At 37.9% G+C, this 21369-nt stretch overlaps 1 protein-coding gene across 2 annotated transcripts in view; it reads left to right on the forward strand.

Moving 5' to 3' along the window:
- The window catches only part of UXS1 (UDP-glucuronate decarboxylase 1), a 63553-nt gene that overhangs the window by 36547 nt on the left and 5637 nt on the right, over positions 1-21369 (forward strand). For both annotated transcript variants that reach the window (XM_055702198.1, XM_014284674.3), the window contains 6 exons: positions 2347-2451; positions 3776-3835; positions 6189-6310; positions 16341-16460; positions 18941-18984; positions 20171-20231. In XM_055702198.1, the coding sequence (XP_055558173.1) occupies positions 2347-2451; positions 3776-3835; positions 6189-6310; positions 16341-16460; positions 18941-18984; positions 20171-20231 (512 nt within the window). The remainder of the gene's footprint in view (positions 1-2346; positions 2452-3775; positions 3836-6188; positions 6311-16340; positions 16461-18940; positions 18985-20170; positions 20232-21369) is intronic.

Below are 21369 nucleotides of genomic sequence, written 5' to 3' on the forward strand. Positions count from 1 at the left end.
TTTTTAATTTGAAAGTCAAGGATGCTTCTACTCTGTTTTTGACAGGAGAATTAATTTAAAACTGGAGAAAAAAGTTCATTATGTCACAGATACTGTGAAAGTTAAACCCAACAGAGGGGTGACAATAATACGTTGACAAAATAAAGCTTTACTTCGTATTGCTCTCATTTGCTACTGCTTGTTAATTGTAAAACACCGGAGAAAAAAAAATAAAAAGGGTTGTTTGAGTATGCCATTTGACCAATACTTTTCTGTTATAGGGCAAGACAGCCTTATGCCACGTGGTACTGTCTTTTGTCAGAATATGACTTTTCCAGGTTGCTTCAGGTTTCAGTGCTGAATATGCTTTAAAAAACAAACTTTCCCTTTGTAACATAAAGAAGTAATTACTTTTCTTTCATCCTGCTATTCTAATTCTTACATAACCTTTTGGATACATTTCTTGGATGACCTTGGTGGGGGGGATTTGTTCTTTTTCTTTCTTAAGCATCACTATTTCTAATTTGATCTTCTGTTTACTTTTTTTTTTTGGCATTCGCTTATCTGTAGGGTTTTTTTTAAGTAGTTCTGGCTAACTGAGATTCATGTTACATAGAAAACAAATATGGTTTTATATTTACAATAGTTGTATAATGAAAGACTTGCAGGTTGAGGTTTGTTGAATATTGGCTTCTGCTTGTGAAAATTAGTCTAGTTTTGATTGGTTTGTTTTTATTATGATTTAACAAAAAAGCCTTTTTTTCCCTGTACTATCTCCAGCCTCTGCACCCTTATCTCATGCAGTGAATTCGGCAGCTCTGATATGCAGAAGCTGGTCTCAAATTAGGATTTGCCTAGAGATTTTCATGATTACCAATGTTAATCAATTAGTATTTTGGGATTCTTTTAGGTTTCATATTTAAGACCAATTCTGGTTTACCGCACAGTTTATTGTGGGGTTTTTTCAGTTCTTTAAATTTCCTGGGATGAGCTGAGCTCTGAAGTTCAGAAGTACAGAGCCAGCAACTTTCCTGATGGTCTGTTACAAAACCAAAGTTGAGTGAAGTCTTGTGTGCTTGTGTTCCTTGTATCAAATATATGTATGTGTCTTCTGAACTACCTTGACAGAGATGACTGCCATGCTTGTTCAGGGAATAAACCCATTTTAGGAAGACAGGTAAACAGCTGAAAATAAACAAGTACACCTGATTACTAGATGAATAGACAGCAAAACACAATTTATTTAGATTAAGATAGAAATAAACTGAAGTAGAAAATGGTGGAGAGGAAAAGAAGCCCTGATTGATGATACATTTGGCCCTTGAACTTAAAATCTGTTACAGCTTTAGTTCTCTTGTTTCTCTCTGCACTCTTGTGCTAGGAATAATTGTTAAATTAAGAAATCCTAGGTTTTAATCGAGTCTATGCTCATGAAAATGGTGTAACTGTTTAGCTTTGCTGTACTAGTCCCTATTTTGCTGTTGTGTTGGATATGTATTTCCTGTGGGTGATAGGTATCTTTAGGTTTGTTTACAGTGCAGTCACAGAAATGCAGCAAATACAATTATTTAAGACTGGGACTTCTGTTACCTGGGCAATCTGTTGCCAATACCCAGGCTACCTTATTTTAATTTAGGTTAGGCATTAGTATACCTTCCTTGATTGTAAGGTACTGTCTAGTGCATTGGATAATTATATTTCATAACTTGGAGGGATCAGGTGGGGTGGGCAATCTCTGTATTGGGGATTTTTATTTCTTATTAAAGCTAAAATGCTGTATTATTCAAAGTATAGCATAGAACAAAGGGAATAGGGGAAAAAGGGCAAAGGTTGCGTGCCAATATCTTGGCATATATATTTAAAATATAAGTAAGATACGAGTACTATTAATATTTCATTGCCAGGTGGCTTATAAATAAAAATATTTATTTTTCCCAAAACATTTCTCCAGGGATTAAAAAATGTTTCTACCATCTTTGATTGGGAATTCATCTTGGAAAAATACTTTGAAGCCTGTGGTCACTTAAAAACTTGAGGGTGATAGAATGTTGCATATGCTTTTGCAGCTTCTAAACATCTGAAGTACTGAAAACTAGAATTTTTGCAATTGGAAAGTGTCAACACACCCACAGACTTCTGTATCTGTCAACAGTGTTGATTATGCTTATTATTTTTTTTTACTAAAAATTAAGTCTGTCTTTGGGTTACAGCAGGTTTGCATACGTATCATCCGTAGGTAGCAATATAAGTGCCGAGTTCCAGTGCTAGGAAGTGCAGAAAGAAGTACTTGTTTCTTGATGCTAATGCTTTATATGTTAATGGGAAAATAATAATGCTTTTTTTCCCCCTCTCTCTGGTTTTCTGTAGTGGACCAGATCTATCATCTAGCTTCTCCTGCTTCTCCTCCAAATTACATGTATAATCCTATAAAAACATTAAAGACCAACACTATTGGGACATTAAACATGCTGGGTAAGTGGAAATCTTTTTTCTTAACTTGGTTAGACATAATATAACATGGACAGAGTTATTTGGGAGAGGGGAGGATAGAGCAGATGAGTTGTACATTTTAAGAAGTTGTTTCTCAAAGAAAAATGAGGGTTGGGTTTGGGTTTTTTCCCTCTTTGAAGATTTTTTTTTTCCTTTCTACTTTTCCTTTAAATATATCTGCAGATAAACTCTGACAACATGCAGACTTGGTTGTCAAAGCACAGGGACTTCATGCCTGTATCTTGGCTGTGGCGTGCAGTAATTACAGAAGTCATAGGAACAACTAAGAGCATGGGATTTTTATAGCGAAGTTGTGTCTTGCTTTGGCGACTGTGGAACATTCCTACGTTTGCCATGAGTGACTGTTCCTTTCCACCACAGCAAACATTGAACTAGGTGGAACTGTAAACCCCAGACATCAAGAGCACTGCACCCTCTTGTGCATGCCTTGGCTAGCAAATTCTGCAAGAATGTGTAATGTCTAGCTTCACGCTAGGTAATTACGAGGCTACATTTTCAGTTTTGTCTGTTGGGTTTTATGCTGGAAATGGCCCTGTGAAAAGAAGGCCACAAGCCTTCACTAGTTTTTCCTCTCATCTTTGATCCATTTGGCATATGCTGCAGCTTGAACGGAGTATCAGTGATCCTGAGAGGAGCTATGAGGCAAAAAATTTCCTGGGCATTAGCTCAGCCGAGTTTCTCATTTGAATGATACTCTACTGAGTACAATTCAGAGACTTAAGTGATTTAGAAGCTATGGAGGTACCGGACAGTTGTACGGCATAGATGAGAGGTTTCTTTGATTGGCCACCAACTTGAAGGGCAGAAAGTCACTGAAATGGAGTGCAGAATAATCTTGAGTGATTGGTAGGATCATCCAGGCAGTTTAAAGGGGCATAATGAAGGGAACATGATTTATTTTATCCTATAACATGTTATTCTCTACCAGTTTCTTTATGTAGCTTATCTTTAAGTTTTGGTAATCATAATATAGTGAGTTGTTTCAAGATGCTGATTTCATAACTGGAATACTACATGCTTCCTTGGCCTTTATTTAGGGTGAAATAATATATTAAGTTCTTGGATCTTGGTTTAGGGTAACTTTTAGTCCCAGTAGCAAACACATGCATGTGAATGCTACTCTGCTGTTTCTCTTTTTCTAGCTTGGAAGTGGGCACTATGGATGTGATTTACAGCTAGATTTATCTAGTAAAAGTAAAGGATTACACTTAAACAGTTAACATGATGGAGAGATCCTTGCGCTTACTATAATTATGTTGTTCTTTCCCTGTTACCCCAAATTTAGGGTTAGCTAAACGTGTTGGAGCACGGCTGCTGCTGGCCTCTACATCGGAGGTATATGGAGGTAAGAAGGATAAAACAGTGTTTAGATCTCTTGAAATGTGGCTTTGTAAAAAAAAAAACGATTTTTACAAACCTTTTGTCAGATGTTTGAGTGATAACTTCTCATCACTTGCTTGATTTCTTTCAGATTTATTTCTCACAGTTTAAAATGTGGGCAACTAACACTTGCTTTAAATCTCTAACCAGAGTGGTAGAAGGAGGCTCTGACTATTGTTTGTAACTTCCCTTTGTCATAGTTTGTGTCTCTTTTTGCAAAGGGCTTGTGGGGTAATTTAGAGTGTTGAATGCTAATTAAAATTCAGATGCCATAATGAAAACCTGTGAAGAGAGATAATTTCGGTAGTAAATCTGCATCTCTTTTTCCAGTCACTTATGAATTGTGTTGTGAATCAGCAATCACCCTGGTGTGCAAGAGACAAGGACATAACCTCCAAGCTAAGAAAACAGTGATTGTTCATGCAGGCTCTTGTGGTGTCTCTGAAAATGTAATATTCAGCAATAGTGTCATATCTCTCCAAGATCCTATTACTGTTACTAAGAATTGAAGTAGTGAGAGGATGACTGATAGAACTGCTGGCTGAATGCAGCAAGAATCTTTAGTACTTCCTTGGGGTGTGTAACAGACCATATGCCTTACTAGGGAAAATTCCTGCTGTTGGGAACTCTTGCCTAATAGGTAATAGCAATTTTGCAATCACAGTCACCTGCTCAACATTAGTGGTTGTGAGTGGGCTTTAAAGAGCAAACAAGCAAACAAAAATACTCATCTGTGTAACAAGATACAAAGTTTTTTGAAGAAAAAGTGAGGAAAGACAAAGGACATACCTCAAGGTGTACACTTTCGGTGGTTTAACTTCAGTCAAGAAGATTCAAAGCAAATACCCAAGCAAGAGAGAACTAAGGTGACCAGCCAGCCAAATAAGTGGCTTGAGCACGTGCAGCATTCCTGTTGCGTCCCTTGCCTTTGATTATCCATGGTCAGGCTCCACAGAGAAAAACGCTAGCCCTAAGGACTATTCTGTAATTGAGCAAACTCCCTTCTGGAACAGGGGACCAACAGGCAAAAAAGAAACCAAGTTTTGAAGCTTCATTGGTCTGCTGCAATCTGCCTGCTGAGGTGGAAAACTTGAAACTCAGGCTTTGTCGTGTCCGTAAATCAAATGTAGCAGGGAGAGTCTACTCACATTATACTCTGACTTAAACAGGCAAAATAATTTTGTTGAAAAATAAAGGACAGAAAATAAAGTCAGAAAATATCTGTTAGCTGTTTCCACAAGAGCTCTCAAAGCAGTGTTTTGTAGGGGGGTTCCAAGTACTTTGTAGGGCTGCCTTTGCCAGAAAGGAGACAGAAACTGAAGGTGCCTTCCAGATCACGGCACCTTCTGGGGCCCTTTTAAGAATGGTTACAGGTTTTTTATGATCATGTGAAACCTCTCCGCATTTACCATTGCTCTGTGACTCTTGTATGGCAGGAATTCATCGGTAATGATGTCTGTAAGCAGCATAAAAACTGGAAGGGTTAATCAGAAACTGACCATCAAAGCTGTTTCAAAAAAGCCTGTAACACTTGAAAGTTTTGTAGCAATGTATGCAAACTTCAAACCCAGTAAGAAGAATATGGCAGCACAGGTAGCAAAGTGGGGAAATGTGATTGTATTATTTTAAGCATAAGGAGCATGCGCACACAAGGATTCCTAGGAGATTTTTGGTTGGGTGGGGTTTTTTTTAATCAAGAACTACTGTACTGGATCAAACCAGAGGATTGCCTAACCTGATTGTCTGTGCCCAGTGACAGCTAGTAAAAATGCTTAGGATAAAACAGAAGAAACATAGCAAGTATGTTGTGGTATATTGCTCTACTCTTTGTTCTTTAAGAAGTGCAGTACTTCTCTCCGTTTTTTCTGTTTTTCTTTTGTTTCTTATTTTATAAAACTTGAAGATGCTTTACTTTCTTTTTTTCCTAATACAGTAAAAAATGCTGCCTACATAACCTAAAATACTTCCTCTGAATTACATTAGATAGGAGTCATATTTGTGCCCTTGAGGTAGTCTGTCTTTGCAGAGAAGAGTTGAATTTAACCCTCTGTTCACACACTCTTTTAGGGGAAAGAAAAGCATCATGATGGCAGCTGTTCACTTTACTCAGTTACCTTACTAGTGTCACATCTTCCATAACTGTCATTTTCATGGTACCAGTGAATACACTTCCAAGGAATGGTGTTGAAACATAGTATTTTTTAAATGCATGGTTTAAAGAGAACCTGTTGAATTGTATAACACTAATGAAAGATTCATTGTATATAGTCACCTTTGGGATAGAAGATCATTTAAGGTGGTGTTTTTTTTCTCTATAGATCCTGAAGTTCACCCTCAAAATGAGGATTACTGGGGCCATGTGAATCCAATAGGTCCAAGAGCCTGCTATGATGAAGGAAAACGGGTTGCAGAGACAATGTGCTATGCATACATGAAGCAGGTATTAAACTTGTATCAGGTTCAATGAATTGTCTGTAATTAATGAAGGCCAAACATATGGCAAAACTGGAATATGTGTATTTAGAGGTAGGAGGGCAAAAGAGAATGTCTTAAGTAGGAATACTCGTACTATAGCTGCAAAAACTGTTTTCTTTAATGCAGAAGTTTTATTGCTCCCATCTGTTGTTTTTTTCAGATAAGCAGCGTTCTTAAAGAAAATGTGCTTTACTTTTCTTAATAGACATAATAAGTCTTTGAGTATCGTAAATAGTTTTTAGACAGATTAAACTGAGATGACCTTGCCAATTTGGGAGCCAAGTAAGAGTTGTTTTAAGTTGGTCCTGTGCTGAGAAGTGCTTTGCTGAATAGGACTATTGCAGATAAATGTGGCATGTTTAATGAGCATAATTGAAATCAGAATATAGAGATAAAAATGAGGAAGTTCTTTAATGAGTACCTATATAGGAGCAATGTATTTTCAATCTCTTTAGAAATGTCTTATAATTATGTAGATAAAAATACAGACCTTAATGGAGGGTACCTATACTTAGCTATGTAGTGCACTTCTTCAGACTAATACAGTAACATCAGAATAAAAATGCAATTTAAAATATGTTTCTGAAATGATACGTGCCATTTCCCTTGGGTTTCATAATCAACAAGTAGAAACTCCTCATTAACTAACCCAGCATAGACTCTTTACCTGTATGTAAATCTTAATTGCTGTTCAGCTAGTCTCTGTGAGGCTATTCAATTAGACAATGTGACAGACTAAAGAATATCATATCACTGTTTCTTGGTGTTTGCAGCCTTAATAGACTAAACTTATAAATCAGCTGTATATTCTGTAGAATTTCAAATCTTTAAATGATAAAATACTAGGTGCTTTTAAAAACCATGAAAACAAAAGTAAGTAGTAAGACTTTGTGGATGGTATTTTAGTACAGAGGTGGTAGTAATTTTCTTTTCTGCCAGACAGAGAAGGCAGAAGTTAGTGTCTCCTTTGTTCTCTTAAGTCATTTAATGTCTAGCGTGGTGGTACTGCTCTTGTTCAGGATGATGTCTTCTGTACTTCACTGTAACAAAATACTCCTCATGGGTCTGGAAATCCATTCACTGTTGAATATTGTCATTTTTATGAGAAATTCTTGCGCTGTAGGGTATCAAATTTTTTACAAGTTTGTGGTACTCTGCAGTATTCTTTTAGAAGGGCAAGACTATAGGTCATTTTGAAAATCATGGGTCACTTAAAATCTTAAAGCCACAGGATGAGTCATGGTACTATCTGGTAATTTTTTTGCAGGATTTACAAAAGAGAAGGTTTATAAGGTGGAACTGCAGTGCACACATACATTAAGTGTGAACTCATGATGCAAATGAGCTCTCTGTCCTAGGGGCAGCTCTGTATGAAATGTCTTGTACTTTATTATGGGTTAGTGAAGTCTGCCTGAGCTTGTCCCACATTGAGGTATATTCTGAAACATTGTTGAGCTGGGTTTTTTTCAGAGCTTAGATGATAGGCTGTTATTAGTGGAGGAAACGTTATCTTTTGCTAGTGGAAAGGTCTGATGTCTACTATGAAAATAAATATTGTGCTTTTAAGAGGATTTTGAGACAAAAGTGACATTGCCCAAAACAATTTGATTTGAAGGATTTCAGGTTAAAATATTTCCAGAATCTTCTCAGCTTCAATAAAAAAAAAGAAACAAGCAAACTTAGGTCTGCATCTTTTTGTCATTTCTTCCAAAGATTTCCATCATCATGCACATTATTAGGTACCTTAAATACTGAATCGTGTTTCCAAAAACTAAAATAAAAATTCATTGCTATGTTATACTTGCAGACAGGCTCTTTGAATCAGAACAGTTCTTGAATCTAGTCAAAGATGACTCTTGATTCACAGTTGTCAGAGTTCCTCAGTAGCCTGCCTTGACCGAGACCTTTTTGGTGCACTGCTGGCAGCGTTGTTTTGTTCACCTGTTTTGACCCTATGAATTAAATATTTTTGACTTCATCTCCCCTTTACAACTGCTGTCTTTAAAAAAAGCCCAGCAGTACTTCCTTATCAAAGAGTCCAAGAACAGTAGTAACATTCAACAATACATAAGCGTGTGCTTGAAAGGAGAGGTGGGGAGTGAAATATTTGCTGGAGAAATGCAGGGCTCAGGAATTCAAAGCACGTACACAAGTTCATCTCATCACATGAGGCACCCGAGCATGTGGTTTGAGAGGATGTTTTCTGTAGGCTTCTGGGAGCAGCTTTCCCTCCATAAATTCATGTGGTAGCATAGGTCAGCCATGCTTATCCTGTGTCATCATCTCTCTTTCAGTGCTTGCTAGCACTCCCTGCTGGAAAGCCTTTTTCAGTTCGCTCAATTGCCGTAACAAGATTCAAGGCATAGTTTTGAAACTCGCTTATAACAACAGCTTGTTGATCTGTTTGCTTTCACCATTCTATACTCTTACTTTTGTTACTGTTCTGCCTCTCCTTCCCTGTTCTTCCAAAGTGTTTTTTTGCATAAACTTCATATACAGGCGTGTGATGTGATACAGATGTGATACGATTGCACACCTAGTATTTTTCCTCCACTATGGCACTTCTGTTTTGCTAGATAAGGTAATACCATCATTTTCCAGAATGAGCAGCGTTTTCCAAATGCAGGGTCTTCTTGGACATATATAGGCAGAGAAAACATTACAGGGGTGAGAGGAGAGTTTCAGCACATAATACTGCAGTGTGAATTTTGTGGTTTGTTCAGGAGTCTCCATTCTGTATGCATTTAACTTTTTAAAAAAGTTGTGGTTTGAATTATGGAGCTACCTAGAAATCCAGATATTCATGTGTGCTCCAATGCTGGCTTCATTTAAATACTACACAGAATCTGAATACTACCTTCATAGCAGGGATCTGGTATGATTGCATAAGCACATCATAAATACAAGTACACTGCATTTTAAATGCTTGGTGTATTAAGGGTGTTTTGTGAACTAGATTTAATTTCTTCTCTTATACCATTGATCTGTAAGGAAATTCTCCAGAGCTGAAGCAACAACTTCAGGTCACCATGACATGTTGCAGGGAAATTTTTCATCTTCTTCTGCTTCCTTTGTCCTTCTTTTCATACCAACTGTGTGACTGCAAGCATCAGTGGTAGCAAGTGGGTTTAGTTGTACATGATGTGATGTGATAGTTTTCAAATTGCCTTAGAATAGCTTAGATCTTCCAATTAAGAATTCCAGTGGGTGCCTTTCTAAGCATAGAGAAGTGAATGGAGTTGTCAGAATCAACTATTAATTATAACCTTCTTTAAGTGGACAAGTGTTATGCTCTGCTTTACGGAATATTCTATAACCAGGACTGCAAAGACTCAAGATGCCAAAAAATCTTAATAGGTAACAGAAGAATGGAAAGATGTTAGAGGTGAAGTTTATTATATTAATGTGAGAGAATAACACATGTAAACTGATGTTGAAATTTGTTAAATATAGAAGTGCATTGCAGTTGCAACATGAGGGTGATTTTCTGTTTTATATTGAGTTGTACTTTCCCCCTAATCTTTAATTCGCAAATTGAGTTGGTTTCAGTAATCATAAAAAGCCTTGATGTAAAATGTGGGGCTAATGAAAACTTCTGATTGAATTGCAACTGAGAAGGCATTGAATAAGGCAGTGAATAAACGGGTAGTTATCGAATAATTAGAAAACAAATACCTGTGTTGGATTAGTTTGCTTTAACGTCTTTTGGGAGTTTATCCTGTATTCTCCAATAATTTCTCATTGTTTTCTTTCCTTGATACTCAATATAGATTGCTTTTAAGCATGCAGCATTCTTTTTTGGTGTTGTCACATATGTTTGCTAGCAGTTTGCTTAAGGAAAGATGCAGAATTGATGTTTTTTGTGGAAGAATGGAACTGATTTTTTTGTGAGAGGAAGAGGAGGCATTGCATCTCCTTGGGGTAATAGTCACAGGCCCAGACAGCAGCCCTTTAATGATACAGATGGTGGTTACTGTTGGATGTATACGATGTCAAAGCTAAATTTTAGTGATAAGAGCTATCATGGATTCCTTTAGCCTTTTAGAGGTCATGCAGAGAAGTTTCACATCCAGGAATATTAGTGAGGCGAAGGTTTGAGAGGGGAGTCCATAAGATGCTACAAGCAGTCAACCACCTTGAGCACTGCCTGTAAAGAGTTGAGATGCTACAGTCCCTTGCACTGCTGACTGAGAGGGCATTGACACCACTGAAGTGCAGGTGTCAGTGCTGCAACTAGTATCCCATCTGAGTTGTTATATACCAAGACAACGAAATTCAGAAAGAAAAGAAAAAAATTGTCCACAGTTCCTTCTCTGCAGTCTAAGAGGTCACACACGCGCAGTTATAGTAACATTCTCAATAAATATGGCATTTCCATTGAATATTTCAAGTACTGTTTGTTGTTAGTTGTTTTTATCTTCTTGATTAACTGGCTCCACTTTGAAAGAGGAAACAGTGCTGCTTTCAGCCATTGTAACTGTATGGCTCACAAATAGGCTTTTATACTTTGGAAAAGAGAAACCACAGAAAAAAATCCTTCCCCATAGTTCAATAAAGTTAAGTCCTGCAAACTTAATAATGTAGAGATTAAATATTGCTAAGCTTTTGAAACTGGCTTCTTCCAGTTACCTTTGTACGGTCCTTCTGATAGTCCTGCCATTTTCTAAAACCTGCTGATATGTATTGTCCATGCTGTTGGATTAATGGATCTGCACATTTTCTAATGAGTTGTTAGAGCCGTCTGTAGCTTTGTGAGTGTTTTTTGCTGTGTAGGAGCTCGGCGCATGAACCAAAACGTTGTGTTTGGTCCTGTACAAATGCAGAAGTGGCATATAGTTCTCCAAAGCTATCTGTTGCTAATGTTCAGTTGGAGGAAGTGAGGTGAAAAGGGGAGGAGAACAGTGCAGTAATGAGGCAGTATTATAAAAATGCAGTGTGTTGTTTCACTGGATCATTGGTAACAGAAGCCCCTCTAAGTGGAGAGTTTCATTATCTGAGTATCTGTTTTTAAATTGTATTGTTTTAGCTGTGTTCTCAGAGCTTCCTAATACAAACAGCATGGGTGTAATAGGGGGCTTTTTTTCTGTCAGTGGAGCAACACTTTTTTCAAATTATATGAAAATAAAGCAGGAAAAAACTGTCAGGTCTTCTGGCCCGTATTCACACACAGTGGTTTTACTAATGCTCTAGTATCTTTACTGCTTCTATGTGCTCTGTGCTGATAACAATTGCAAAATAACTTTGTTCCATAGACAAGGTTAGAAGACTGTATTATGATGATTATCAAAGTCGTGGACTAAACAAATACAGCCAGTTTCCTAAGAAAAGTCTGAATACTTTGCATAGTCTCTGCCCTCTTGGGTTTTGTTTTTTTTCTTTCCTTGCTGTTCTGTAAGAAATCCCATCTTCTGATTTCCCTCAGGTAATTGAAGAACTTAGTTCTTTCGGTTTGATATTGCTGCACTGTTGTGCAAATAGAATTTTGAAGTCACGAAGATTTTAAGCTTTTTTGGGAGGTATAAGTTCAATCAGTGTTTGAATAAGTATATATCCATAGCAGCATTCATCTTTTGATGCAAAGTGTGTGTTGTTTCTGATGTTTTTTTCAATTTGGTACACCTCTTTTAATTTGGCTGTTAAGATACGTCCTCCTCAAACAGCCACCGTTGCTCTAAAAGCATTGGTAAGGCATTGTCTTTCACCTGTAACTGTCATTGTTACACTAGTTCATGAATATAACTGCAGAACTCTCCGTTGTGCGGACGACTAAGATTAAATTGCCTGAGGTTTATGTTGTATTGCATGTATTCCTGGCCCTTACTGGAAACCTACTGGAAGCTGTGATAACAGGTCTCATTCCTTGGCTGTTATTGCACTGGTTATGTTATTTGCCACCTCATGTTCAGAAGCCGCATTGTGCAGTATAATACTGAATTTAAAAGCCCTGTCTGAAGGGAATATCCTAGCAACTCACGCACAGATGCATTTAAGTGGGTACCCATCCCTTCCCAATGGCAATGTCTCCTGTCAAGGTGTTGGTGGAACAGGCCTGTGGCTGTTTGCGTTGGCCATGTACAGCATGTACAAGAGGTATGCAAGCTGAGGCAAGTGCTAGAAATAGGACATACTTTTAGCAGGGAGGTATAAATAATGGTATGAAGAGTTGTCAAAGAGAAGTTGTAGCTTCTCTAGTCTGAGAAATATTGAACTGTAACCATGGTAATATTTCAGCTGTAAGATAAAAGTAGTGAAGGTGTGCCTTGGTTGTGTTCAGGGACCTGCGTTATGGCAAAAATAGTCAGATGATTGTTATTCTCCTTTCTAGCTTGTTTATGAAATTCAGATCTCAGCATCACTGTTTTTGCAGAACAGGTCTAAAAAGCTGTTAGTAACCAGGAATTAATCTAATTTTGCTTATACAGTAGACAGTACATGTATATAAAATACCTTGGACCAAGCCTCAGTGTAGAGCATTGTAGCTTAAGCACGTCACAGGTGGATCCTGGTGAACACTGTGCTGGTAATTCTGCTGTGATTACAGTTCAGGGTTTTGGGAACAGTTTTGAGACTTAATGATCTCTGGGACACATGGGAAAGAATATAAATCAGGAAGAAAGTAACTAGTAAAGCAAAGCGTGTAGGCAACAATCTTAGTAATTTAATTTGAAACATCGATAAAGACTTGTATCAGGTCACCATGATACCCGTGCAACTATCTGGGCTTTCCCTAGAACATTATTTGAATCCAGCTGTCTGCTGGAGAGCAAACAATTGCAGCTTTCCTTTCCTGATTATTTTGTATGCAGGGAGGTCTAATTCATGATTACTCTTCAGATAGCTCCACAGATTTTACAAAGAAGGAAACGCTGTTAATTAGTAAGAGAAGCTTGCCTAATATCATTATGAATTACAGTCACAGCATATGTTCAAGCTGTTTCACTTAAAAGAATGTCTTGACATTTGAGCTGTATTCTGTATTATTCTTTTCTGATACAGTCAACACAAGGAGAGATCTTTTCTTGAAAGGCTGATAAAATTAAAATACATATTTTTAAATTAAGATGTTACCATAGCATCCTTGATACCTTGATACGGAGCAGGGATCTGTAGAACTAAGTGGCAAACACTCATGCTGAAGACCATGGACAGGTTTGTTTTGCGGGGGACACTCTCTAATCTATGCTACCTTTTGACTAACAGCTATAGAATAGTCTGAGTATTTATTCAGAGGAGGTATCTCTGAAAGCCATAACGATCTTTCTTGTACCTTTTCTGTCTTCCCTCTCCATCTGTACAGGCACAGTCTCTGGGAACGTGTCCTTACTGGTAAATAATAGAGTGAGGTAAATCGTTTTGCTAGCCTACACTGCTGCATTTTATTAGCTTGCTCCCAGGCTCTTTTTTGGATTACTCAAGGAACTTTTTCTCTGATTAATCTGCTATGGGAGGGCATAGTTTTAAACCATGAGGACAGAAGCCACTTGATCTCATTTGATATTGGCATCAGGGATTGGTCTCAAGCTCTCTTGTTTAGCAGTATAAATGTAGGTCAAAGAAGTTTTTCTCCTTTTTCCAGTATACAATAAAATACTGTACATGACTTACTGCACGAATCTGGGAAAGTAATTGGCTATGCTAGGGGGAATATGGTGGAGGTACTCAGTTGTAACTAATACATTGTTGATGCTCAGAGTAACAGGACATAGGTAAGAGTGTACCAAAAGTATTCATAGGCAGTTAATACAAAAAGGAATAGTTGCTCAGCATGCAGAAAGGATCACTTCAAAGATGTTAATGAAATGGCAAGGGAAACTTAGGACAATTTCTAAGTTCCTGGCTCCAAAATCTGTTTGTGGAAGAATTTGTTTTGAGAAGATAGATCCCAATTTTGCAGTCACAAAAGTAGTTCAGCCACATAGAAAATAGATTTTTCAAAGCAGTAGGCTACAAAGAAGAGCTTTGCTAGATGACACTATAAATAAAAAATTACTCATTTTAAAAGACAGCATTATGGTGCAGGGAGGAGAATAAATAGAAGGGAGAAGACACACAGGATTCACTGTGGCTATGGATAAGTGCCTATAGAGAACGTGGTGTTTGTCTAGCTAATACTGGAAAACAAGGGTGCTGCTGTAGCTTGTAACAGTACAAGAGAAGCTTTTTGGTCAGCATTGTTTAATGAGTTGTTTTCCTTTTGAGTGCTAGCTTCCAAGTGCCTCATTTTCTGTACCTGTTATTAATGGCAATATCTGGAAAGCCCACATGAAATACAGTCCCTCCCTGAAGAGTCAGTGTCCTTTTTAAGATAGAGTGCTGGGCAAAACAAAAGAAGGAGCAGTTGTGTCAGAGTATATATTTGCAGATACAGTGAAGGGATTTGGAATGGCTCTGTAATACGCTGCTGGCAGTATATGTTTGCCATGTTGCACTGCCGTGCTTTTTTAGCTAACAGAAAATAAAGAATGTGTTCCCAGCTGATGTCTTCTGCATGAGAAGGGACTTCTGCGCTTTCCAGGGTCTCTCAGCAGGACTAAGTGAATGTTGTGAGGCTATTTTTTTTGGCTCTGTTGGGGATGCAAGCAAGTTATGTGACAAAGACCCAAGACTGTAGCTCTTCCTGTGGCACAAGTTACCTCCCTGATTACTGTTAGCTTACAATTTAGTTGCAAATATAAACAACATTTGATCATGGTGACTGAAAGTTTACCCGCAGTTAAACAGAATGGATGTTGTTTGGCCTTCTCCATACTAGGAAGCATGGAGCTTTACCTATACAAGCTTGATGTTTCCCATTTCTCAACACTAAGTAACAGCTAAAGTGTTAAATGTGCTTTTTGTCCCTCTCATCTGTGAAAAGCTAATGCTATTGCTTTCACAAAACTTCTCTGAGTATTCATTTGTTTATGAATCAATTGGAGACCCAAGAGAGAAGATCAGATTTTCCTGCAGATTTCTCTTGTACATGAAGCTACATTTATTTCCAAGAAAAACATGTTCCCAGGACTCTCCTGAGTGACGTGTGAGCTACAAGCTTCAGCTGCAGGTGTAACAACAATACACTTCTTCCACACACTTGTCTTCCAAGAAAATGCCAAGCATCAGTCTAAGCCTTAGTAAAGGGCATTGAAAATACAAGATGTTTACAGCATACCACACTGCTCTGAACTCATCAGGAGCCATGTGCATGCTTCAGCTCACAAAGACCAAACATCCGTCTTGTAGACTTCTGTCATGAATTGTGGCTTGTCCAAATGAGTATCAACAAACAGAAAATACCTAGAGAGAGATTACTTCAGTCTCCAGTCTCCCAGTGTTAAAATGTTTTGTCCAAACAGTTTCTAATTTCACGTATTTGTTGCATTTTACTTCGAAGATTTGCAGAATACCCTGCAGAAAGGACTTTGGGCAATGATATAAATGTTTCTCAGGAAAAAACTAAGCCTGGATTGTAATGCATGCATTTACATAGCCTAATAAGTAGCAGGGAGATAAGAAACATGGTAGCTGTGGTTACAAAGCGACTTACTTTATGGCATTTGTAAAGATACTTATCTGAAGTACTCAACTTTTCCAATCTTTGGAAATGCTGCTTTGGTGTATCTGGTATATATACTTTTTCTGGTGATTGTGGGACTTCACTTATGTGCAAAAAATGTAGATACGTTCTGGGAAATAAGTTGTTGTTGGAAGGGCACTATTGAAAAATCTTAAAGTTCTTATTGGAAGAAAACGATGTACTGAAATCATCAGCTGTTCCAGCACTGATTTAGAATTTGCATTACAAATACTGAGAACTAGTATAAATTACATTGCTGTATGCACTACGGTTTCCAGAAGCATTGAGGTGATGTTAGAAATATTTTATGGTGAAAAAACAAGCTTGTTAAAGCTGTAAGAGGGATTTTAAGAAAGCTTTTGGGCAAGAGAGAGTTAACTTAGGAAGAATGACACTCTTATTTTAAGATAGTAACAATTCTTTTTTTCTTTGCCTACAGGAAGGAGTTGAAGTGAGGGTTGCCAGAATATTCAATACTTTTGGTCCTCGAATGCATATGAATGATGGTAGAGTTGTCAGTAATTTTATCCTGCAGGCTCTCCAGGGAGAACCACTAACAGTAAGTAATGACCTCTTAGTGACATGAAGAACTGTTCATCTTTGTATCCTGTCCTCATGTGCTGTGAAAGAGGATGGATTGTAGAAAACACTGAGACTGAGGCCCTCCCCCCCCCCCCCCAAAACCAACCCACCGTAGTCTTTCAGTGTACCAAGCTCAAATTTATAGGATTATATATCCAAATATGTGCTCTGTTGATGATATTAGTATTCCTTTCCCAGAGAGAAACAAGATTACCAGTTGCAGTCTGAGAAAGTATTTTAGTCATCCTGAACTTGAATCTCTCTGTCTGTCACAACTCTGCTATGGGGACATGACATGACAAGGCTCACAGAATCGTGTTTTGGTACTTATTTCTGTTGAGGAACTTTCTGTGAACCATTTTGGGAAGTTAGGCATTTAAATGTCTTTTAGCAAGTTTGGAGATCAGCCTAAATTTTCCACGTATAACAACGTTAGAAGCCTTCAGGCTACATCACCTATTAGTAAACAAAGCCAGCCAGGACTGTTTCTTATTACCATTGACAAACTGGTGTGGCATGACCCTCATCCATATAGCTAAATTTCCCTGCCAAAACAAGTTGCCACATCCAAACTGTTTGTGGTGAATGGTCCTTGGCTCTTGATAATGCTTAAGCAATGTCACAACACTGTCTGGGAGAGCAAGAGCTGCCACAGGCCAATACTCTACAGAGATGCTGCTGGTAATTTAGCAATACAGACAATGCCTGACCTATACCCTGATCCTGCTTACTTTACTGTTACAAAATAATGAGGTTATGTAAAATAAACGAGGAGATGTGCTGAAATGGGAAGTAGTAGTTCGGAATCTGGGATCAGCTGTGAGCCATGGAAACATTTTCAGTTTATGTGATATACAACAGACATTTCATGTAAGTACTTGTTAATGTTGCCTAGATTAGAAGAATGAAGTGCCAGGAAATCACTTAATGGCTTCTGCTAAATAGCTAAAAATGTTGCTAAGTACCTCCACAGAGCAGCTATCTTGAGATTGAGACACGATTCCTTCTACTGGAGACTGTAAAATCCAGAGTTCAGCCAGGAATTCCTCTAGGAAGGAGCAGGCAATCCAAAGAGAAAAAGGATGAAAGTTTTGTGGCAACTGCCACTACCACGATTCTCATAGAGCAAAATCTGAAACTGGACAGAGCACTGAAGATCATAGACCAGGGAGTAAGTCATTCCCAGGCAAGATGAAGCGTAGTGTCCTGTGATAGATCTCCCCTAACTTTAATCTTTTCCAAATAATATGCCAAAATATGGTTGCTATCTGCAAAACTTGGGTAGTAGACACTACCCTACTGACAGGATGAAATCTAGAACTGTTTATAAAAAAAAAAAAATAATTTAAAAAGCTCAAATTGTCTATATTCTGCAAAGCAATGCATGTCACCTGACCTAAGTACGCTGATAATTTTTTGAAAGATTGGTCTTCTCTGGAGGTCAGCATTTGCTTACTTGCTTGCTGTTTATCAGTGATTGTTAACTTCAGTAGCTTGTTACTGTGTTTTAATGTCATCAGTGATGCATCTTGGCTACTCTCTTGCTCCTAACCATTGCTAAATTTTTGGTTTAGACTTGTGGTTACTTTAGAGTAACAAGCTGTAGTAATTTGAATGTTGTGTTCACTGCATCTCCTAAGGATTTGCTTTTTCCCCAGAGATTTACTCTTTTTTTCACACTGCACACAATTAAACTGTGGTGGGAAAAAAACTATTATCTGATACCATTATGTACATTTTAAGTATACTTCAATGTCAGAACTGAAACAACTTGCTTGCTCCAAAGTGCCATCACATAACCTGAGAAAACTTTTTAGTTTTTCTTCTGTAAATTTTGGTACAAATCTGTACAAGTGACTCTGGGAGCCATCCTTTAGAAATTATTCTACTTCTCATTTCCTCAGACAGTAATATTTAGTGTGACATGAATTTTATTTTTTTGTTGTTGTTCTGATTGCTTTAAACACAGTGCTGTTTTTCTTGACAATTTTTTTAGACACCACTAACATTTGCTGGTCGCTTTGAAGCTGGCCGTTGTTAATAAGCAAATAAAAAAGTGCTTGTCATAACCACATCTTAGTAGCCTGATGTTTACTTTAAATGCTTGGCGCTCTTTTCTGGCTGAGTGCATGCTGCAGCCTCTTTCAATGTTCCAGGAGAGGACAAAGGATCACTCTGTCCTACATCCCTGAGAATGTTTCCTACATCCAGAGTTCTGGTTAACAAAATGCCTAAGGAGGTGTTTACTGGAGACACGTCCAAGAGGAAGACGACCTTCAAAGAACTGATACTTTGCCAAAGGCTTTGCAAGCACATCTTTTTGCATTCCCGTAACATTGAGCTGATGTCTCAGGTGTTTCTCCTTGGGATGTTTTTCTGTAATGGGGAGGACAAGATAATTGGGCTAGAGAGGACTTTTATATTTATGTAACTTTTCTAATTTTTGTCTGGTTTTAGGTCTATGGACCTGGAACTCAGACGAGAGCTTTCCAGTATGTCAGGTAAGCCTTCTGTTACTTACTTTACTTGATGGTTCTTTGAGCTTGGCCAACCTTGTATGCATGTGCATTTTAGTCAAAGAAATGATGTTCGTTTTTAGGCCAGCTGTACATTCAGAAGGGAGACACAGAAGTTTTTAAAAGTACCGAGAAACAAAATGTTAATTGGTTTAGAGCTTTGAACTGAGATATTAATATGTTCTTCCCTTCAAGGGACAGCAAGCAACTTGTAGGTTAAGTTTTCAAGGCAAGCAGTTTGTCACTCCTTGCATTTTAATGCAATGCTGCCACCTTGTGCCTTTGGGGTGCTCGGTCCGTGCGTGGGCTGTACATGTGTGTCCCCTTCTGGAGGAAGGAGCAGGCTAAGGGGATATTGCTGCAGCTAATATTTGCAGCGTAAGCAACGCCAGAATGTACTTTCACTACAAAAAAGTGAATCTGTTCCTCAGATTCTTTTGTTCTGTCATGCTAGTTAACTTTCTATGCCAGGCTTCTGGGTTGTTTTCGTCATTCTCTGCTTGGAAATGTTCTTTCCCACTGCTGAAAGTAGTAACAGCAGTGATAGGCATTACGGAAACCCCATCCGTTCAAAGTAGCCACTCCTTTCCTGATTCTAAGTCATAATGAAAGGGATCTGGATTTGTATGCCATGGGCCAAGCTGCTAAGTTTGTTGCTGATAATGCAGAAGGGTTTTGTGTTCTTTTGCTGGGGGTAGGTAACACCAAAATATCATTTTTAACAAACTTGGTTTAAGGATTTCTGAAAGCGAGATGACAATTCAAACAACAATTTGCAAAACAGGTGTTCATGTCATGTGCTCCTGTATTATAACTTACTTTGCTTGAAATGTGTTGGATTTCCAGCCTCTAAATATGCTTGGGTATTGGAGAGAAGAGGAAGTATTAATTGTTTTTTAGTAACTTTATTTTTTTGTATTCATTCGTATGCTCAGGTGAACTTAGCCAGTGTATCCCAAAGATAATCACCCTTTCAAACAACATTCAAATAACATTCAGGGACTGTAGAACAAACATCCAAGAAAGCATACACCCATTGAAGTATACACTGCAAATCTGATTTCAGCATTCCTCAGCTACTGGGGCTTTGAGAAGGCAGCTCTCTTTTTAGACAAGAGTATTATTTATAGGGAAGTGGAAATTGCCTCGGTTTGTTCTTCCCTTTTTATAGTGATCTTGTGAATGGGTTGGTGGCGTTGATGAACAGCAATGTCAGCAGTCCTGTCAACTTGGTGAGTATGAGAGCTCCACTCTACTGTGTTCACTGTGCAGTGGCCAACATCACCTCTCTTTTCCTCCTTGTCACTGATGCTGATTTCTAGAAAAAAGAAAGGGAGCAAAAATTTATTTCCATTATGAATAATGTATTCTTCTATGTATTCTCTTTATAAGAAAAAAATGAAACCCTTAGATATTGAGATCTTACCGCTCCAAGAACAGGATAAATTTTCTAGAGTTTTTAATTTGTTTTAGCAAAAAGATGTATGTAATTAGAATATGAAAATAAACAGGAACAAAATATGGAGGGGGGGACAGGTGTGGCATGCAAAATATGCCAAGGAAATGTTTAAAGACTGCTTTTAATGAAAAAAAGCACTGAAGGAATACTTAGCTCTAAATAATTAGAAATCACTTCATACTATCCTTTATAAGAGGAAAATGGGGTAGCGTTTGATGGTATAATTATCTAATATTGATTAAGGCTGCTTATAACTTGTCTAATAAGATTCTTGTTCTGTCCCATGCGTTGTCACCTTACTCTCAGCAGTGGATATAATAGAAAAAGGATGCATGTGCCAGGTCATTTCTGTGTATGCCAGCTTTTGCAAAATCAACCATTCAACTCTGCAGGACAGTTGTTCATCAGATTTTCCTTCATTGCTGTGGCCATGAATTCATTTCTACATTTCGATCCAAATGCTGATATTTTTAAGCCCTGTCACATGTTTTATCTTCAGAAAACTCAGTGTTCAAATCTATACCAAAATGCTCAGCTTTAGGTTAAACAAGATATAGTAAAGAAGAGTTTTGCAACAAGGAAAGCTAGGGACGGAGGGAATTGAGTCTGATGAAGGTGAGCTAATGCTAACAGGAAGCTTTCAGCATTTTGTTCTAAAATGTTGAGGAGGTTACATGCAGTTGGTTAAAAAAAAAAGTTAAGGAATGTTGTATAGGAAAGTAAGTAGTCCTTAAGTCCTTGAATCCAGATTTCAAATTGATGACGTGGTTGTGTGGGCTGCTGAGTGACATGCCTTTACTGTGATTGGCATGCGTTTGCCCATTCTTTACAAAATTATTTTGTTTGGGGCACTTCCCTACATACATTGAATTGCCAAGGCAAATGTAATGGAAGGCAACTTTTCTAACGAG

Source organism: Falco cherrug, chromosome 2, assembly GCF_023634085.1.
Source record: "Falco cherrug isolate bFalChe1 chromosome 2, bFalChe1.pri, whole genome shotgun sequence".
In the NCBI taxonomy this organism is placed as follows: domain Eukaryota; kingdom Metazoa; phylum Chordata; class Aves; order Falconiformes; family Falconidae; genus Falco; species Falco cherrug.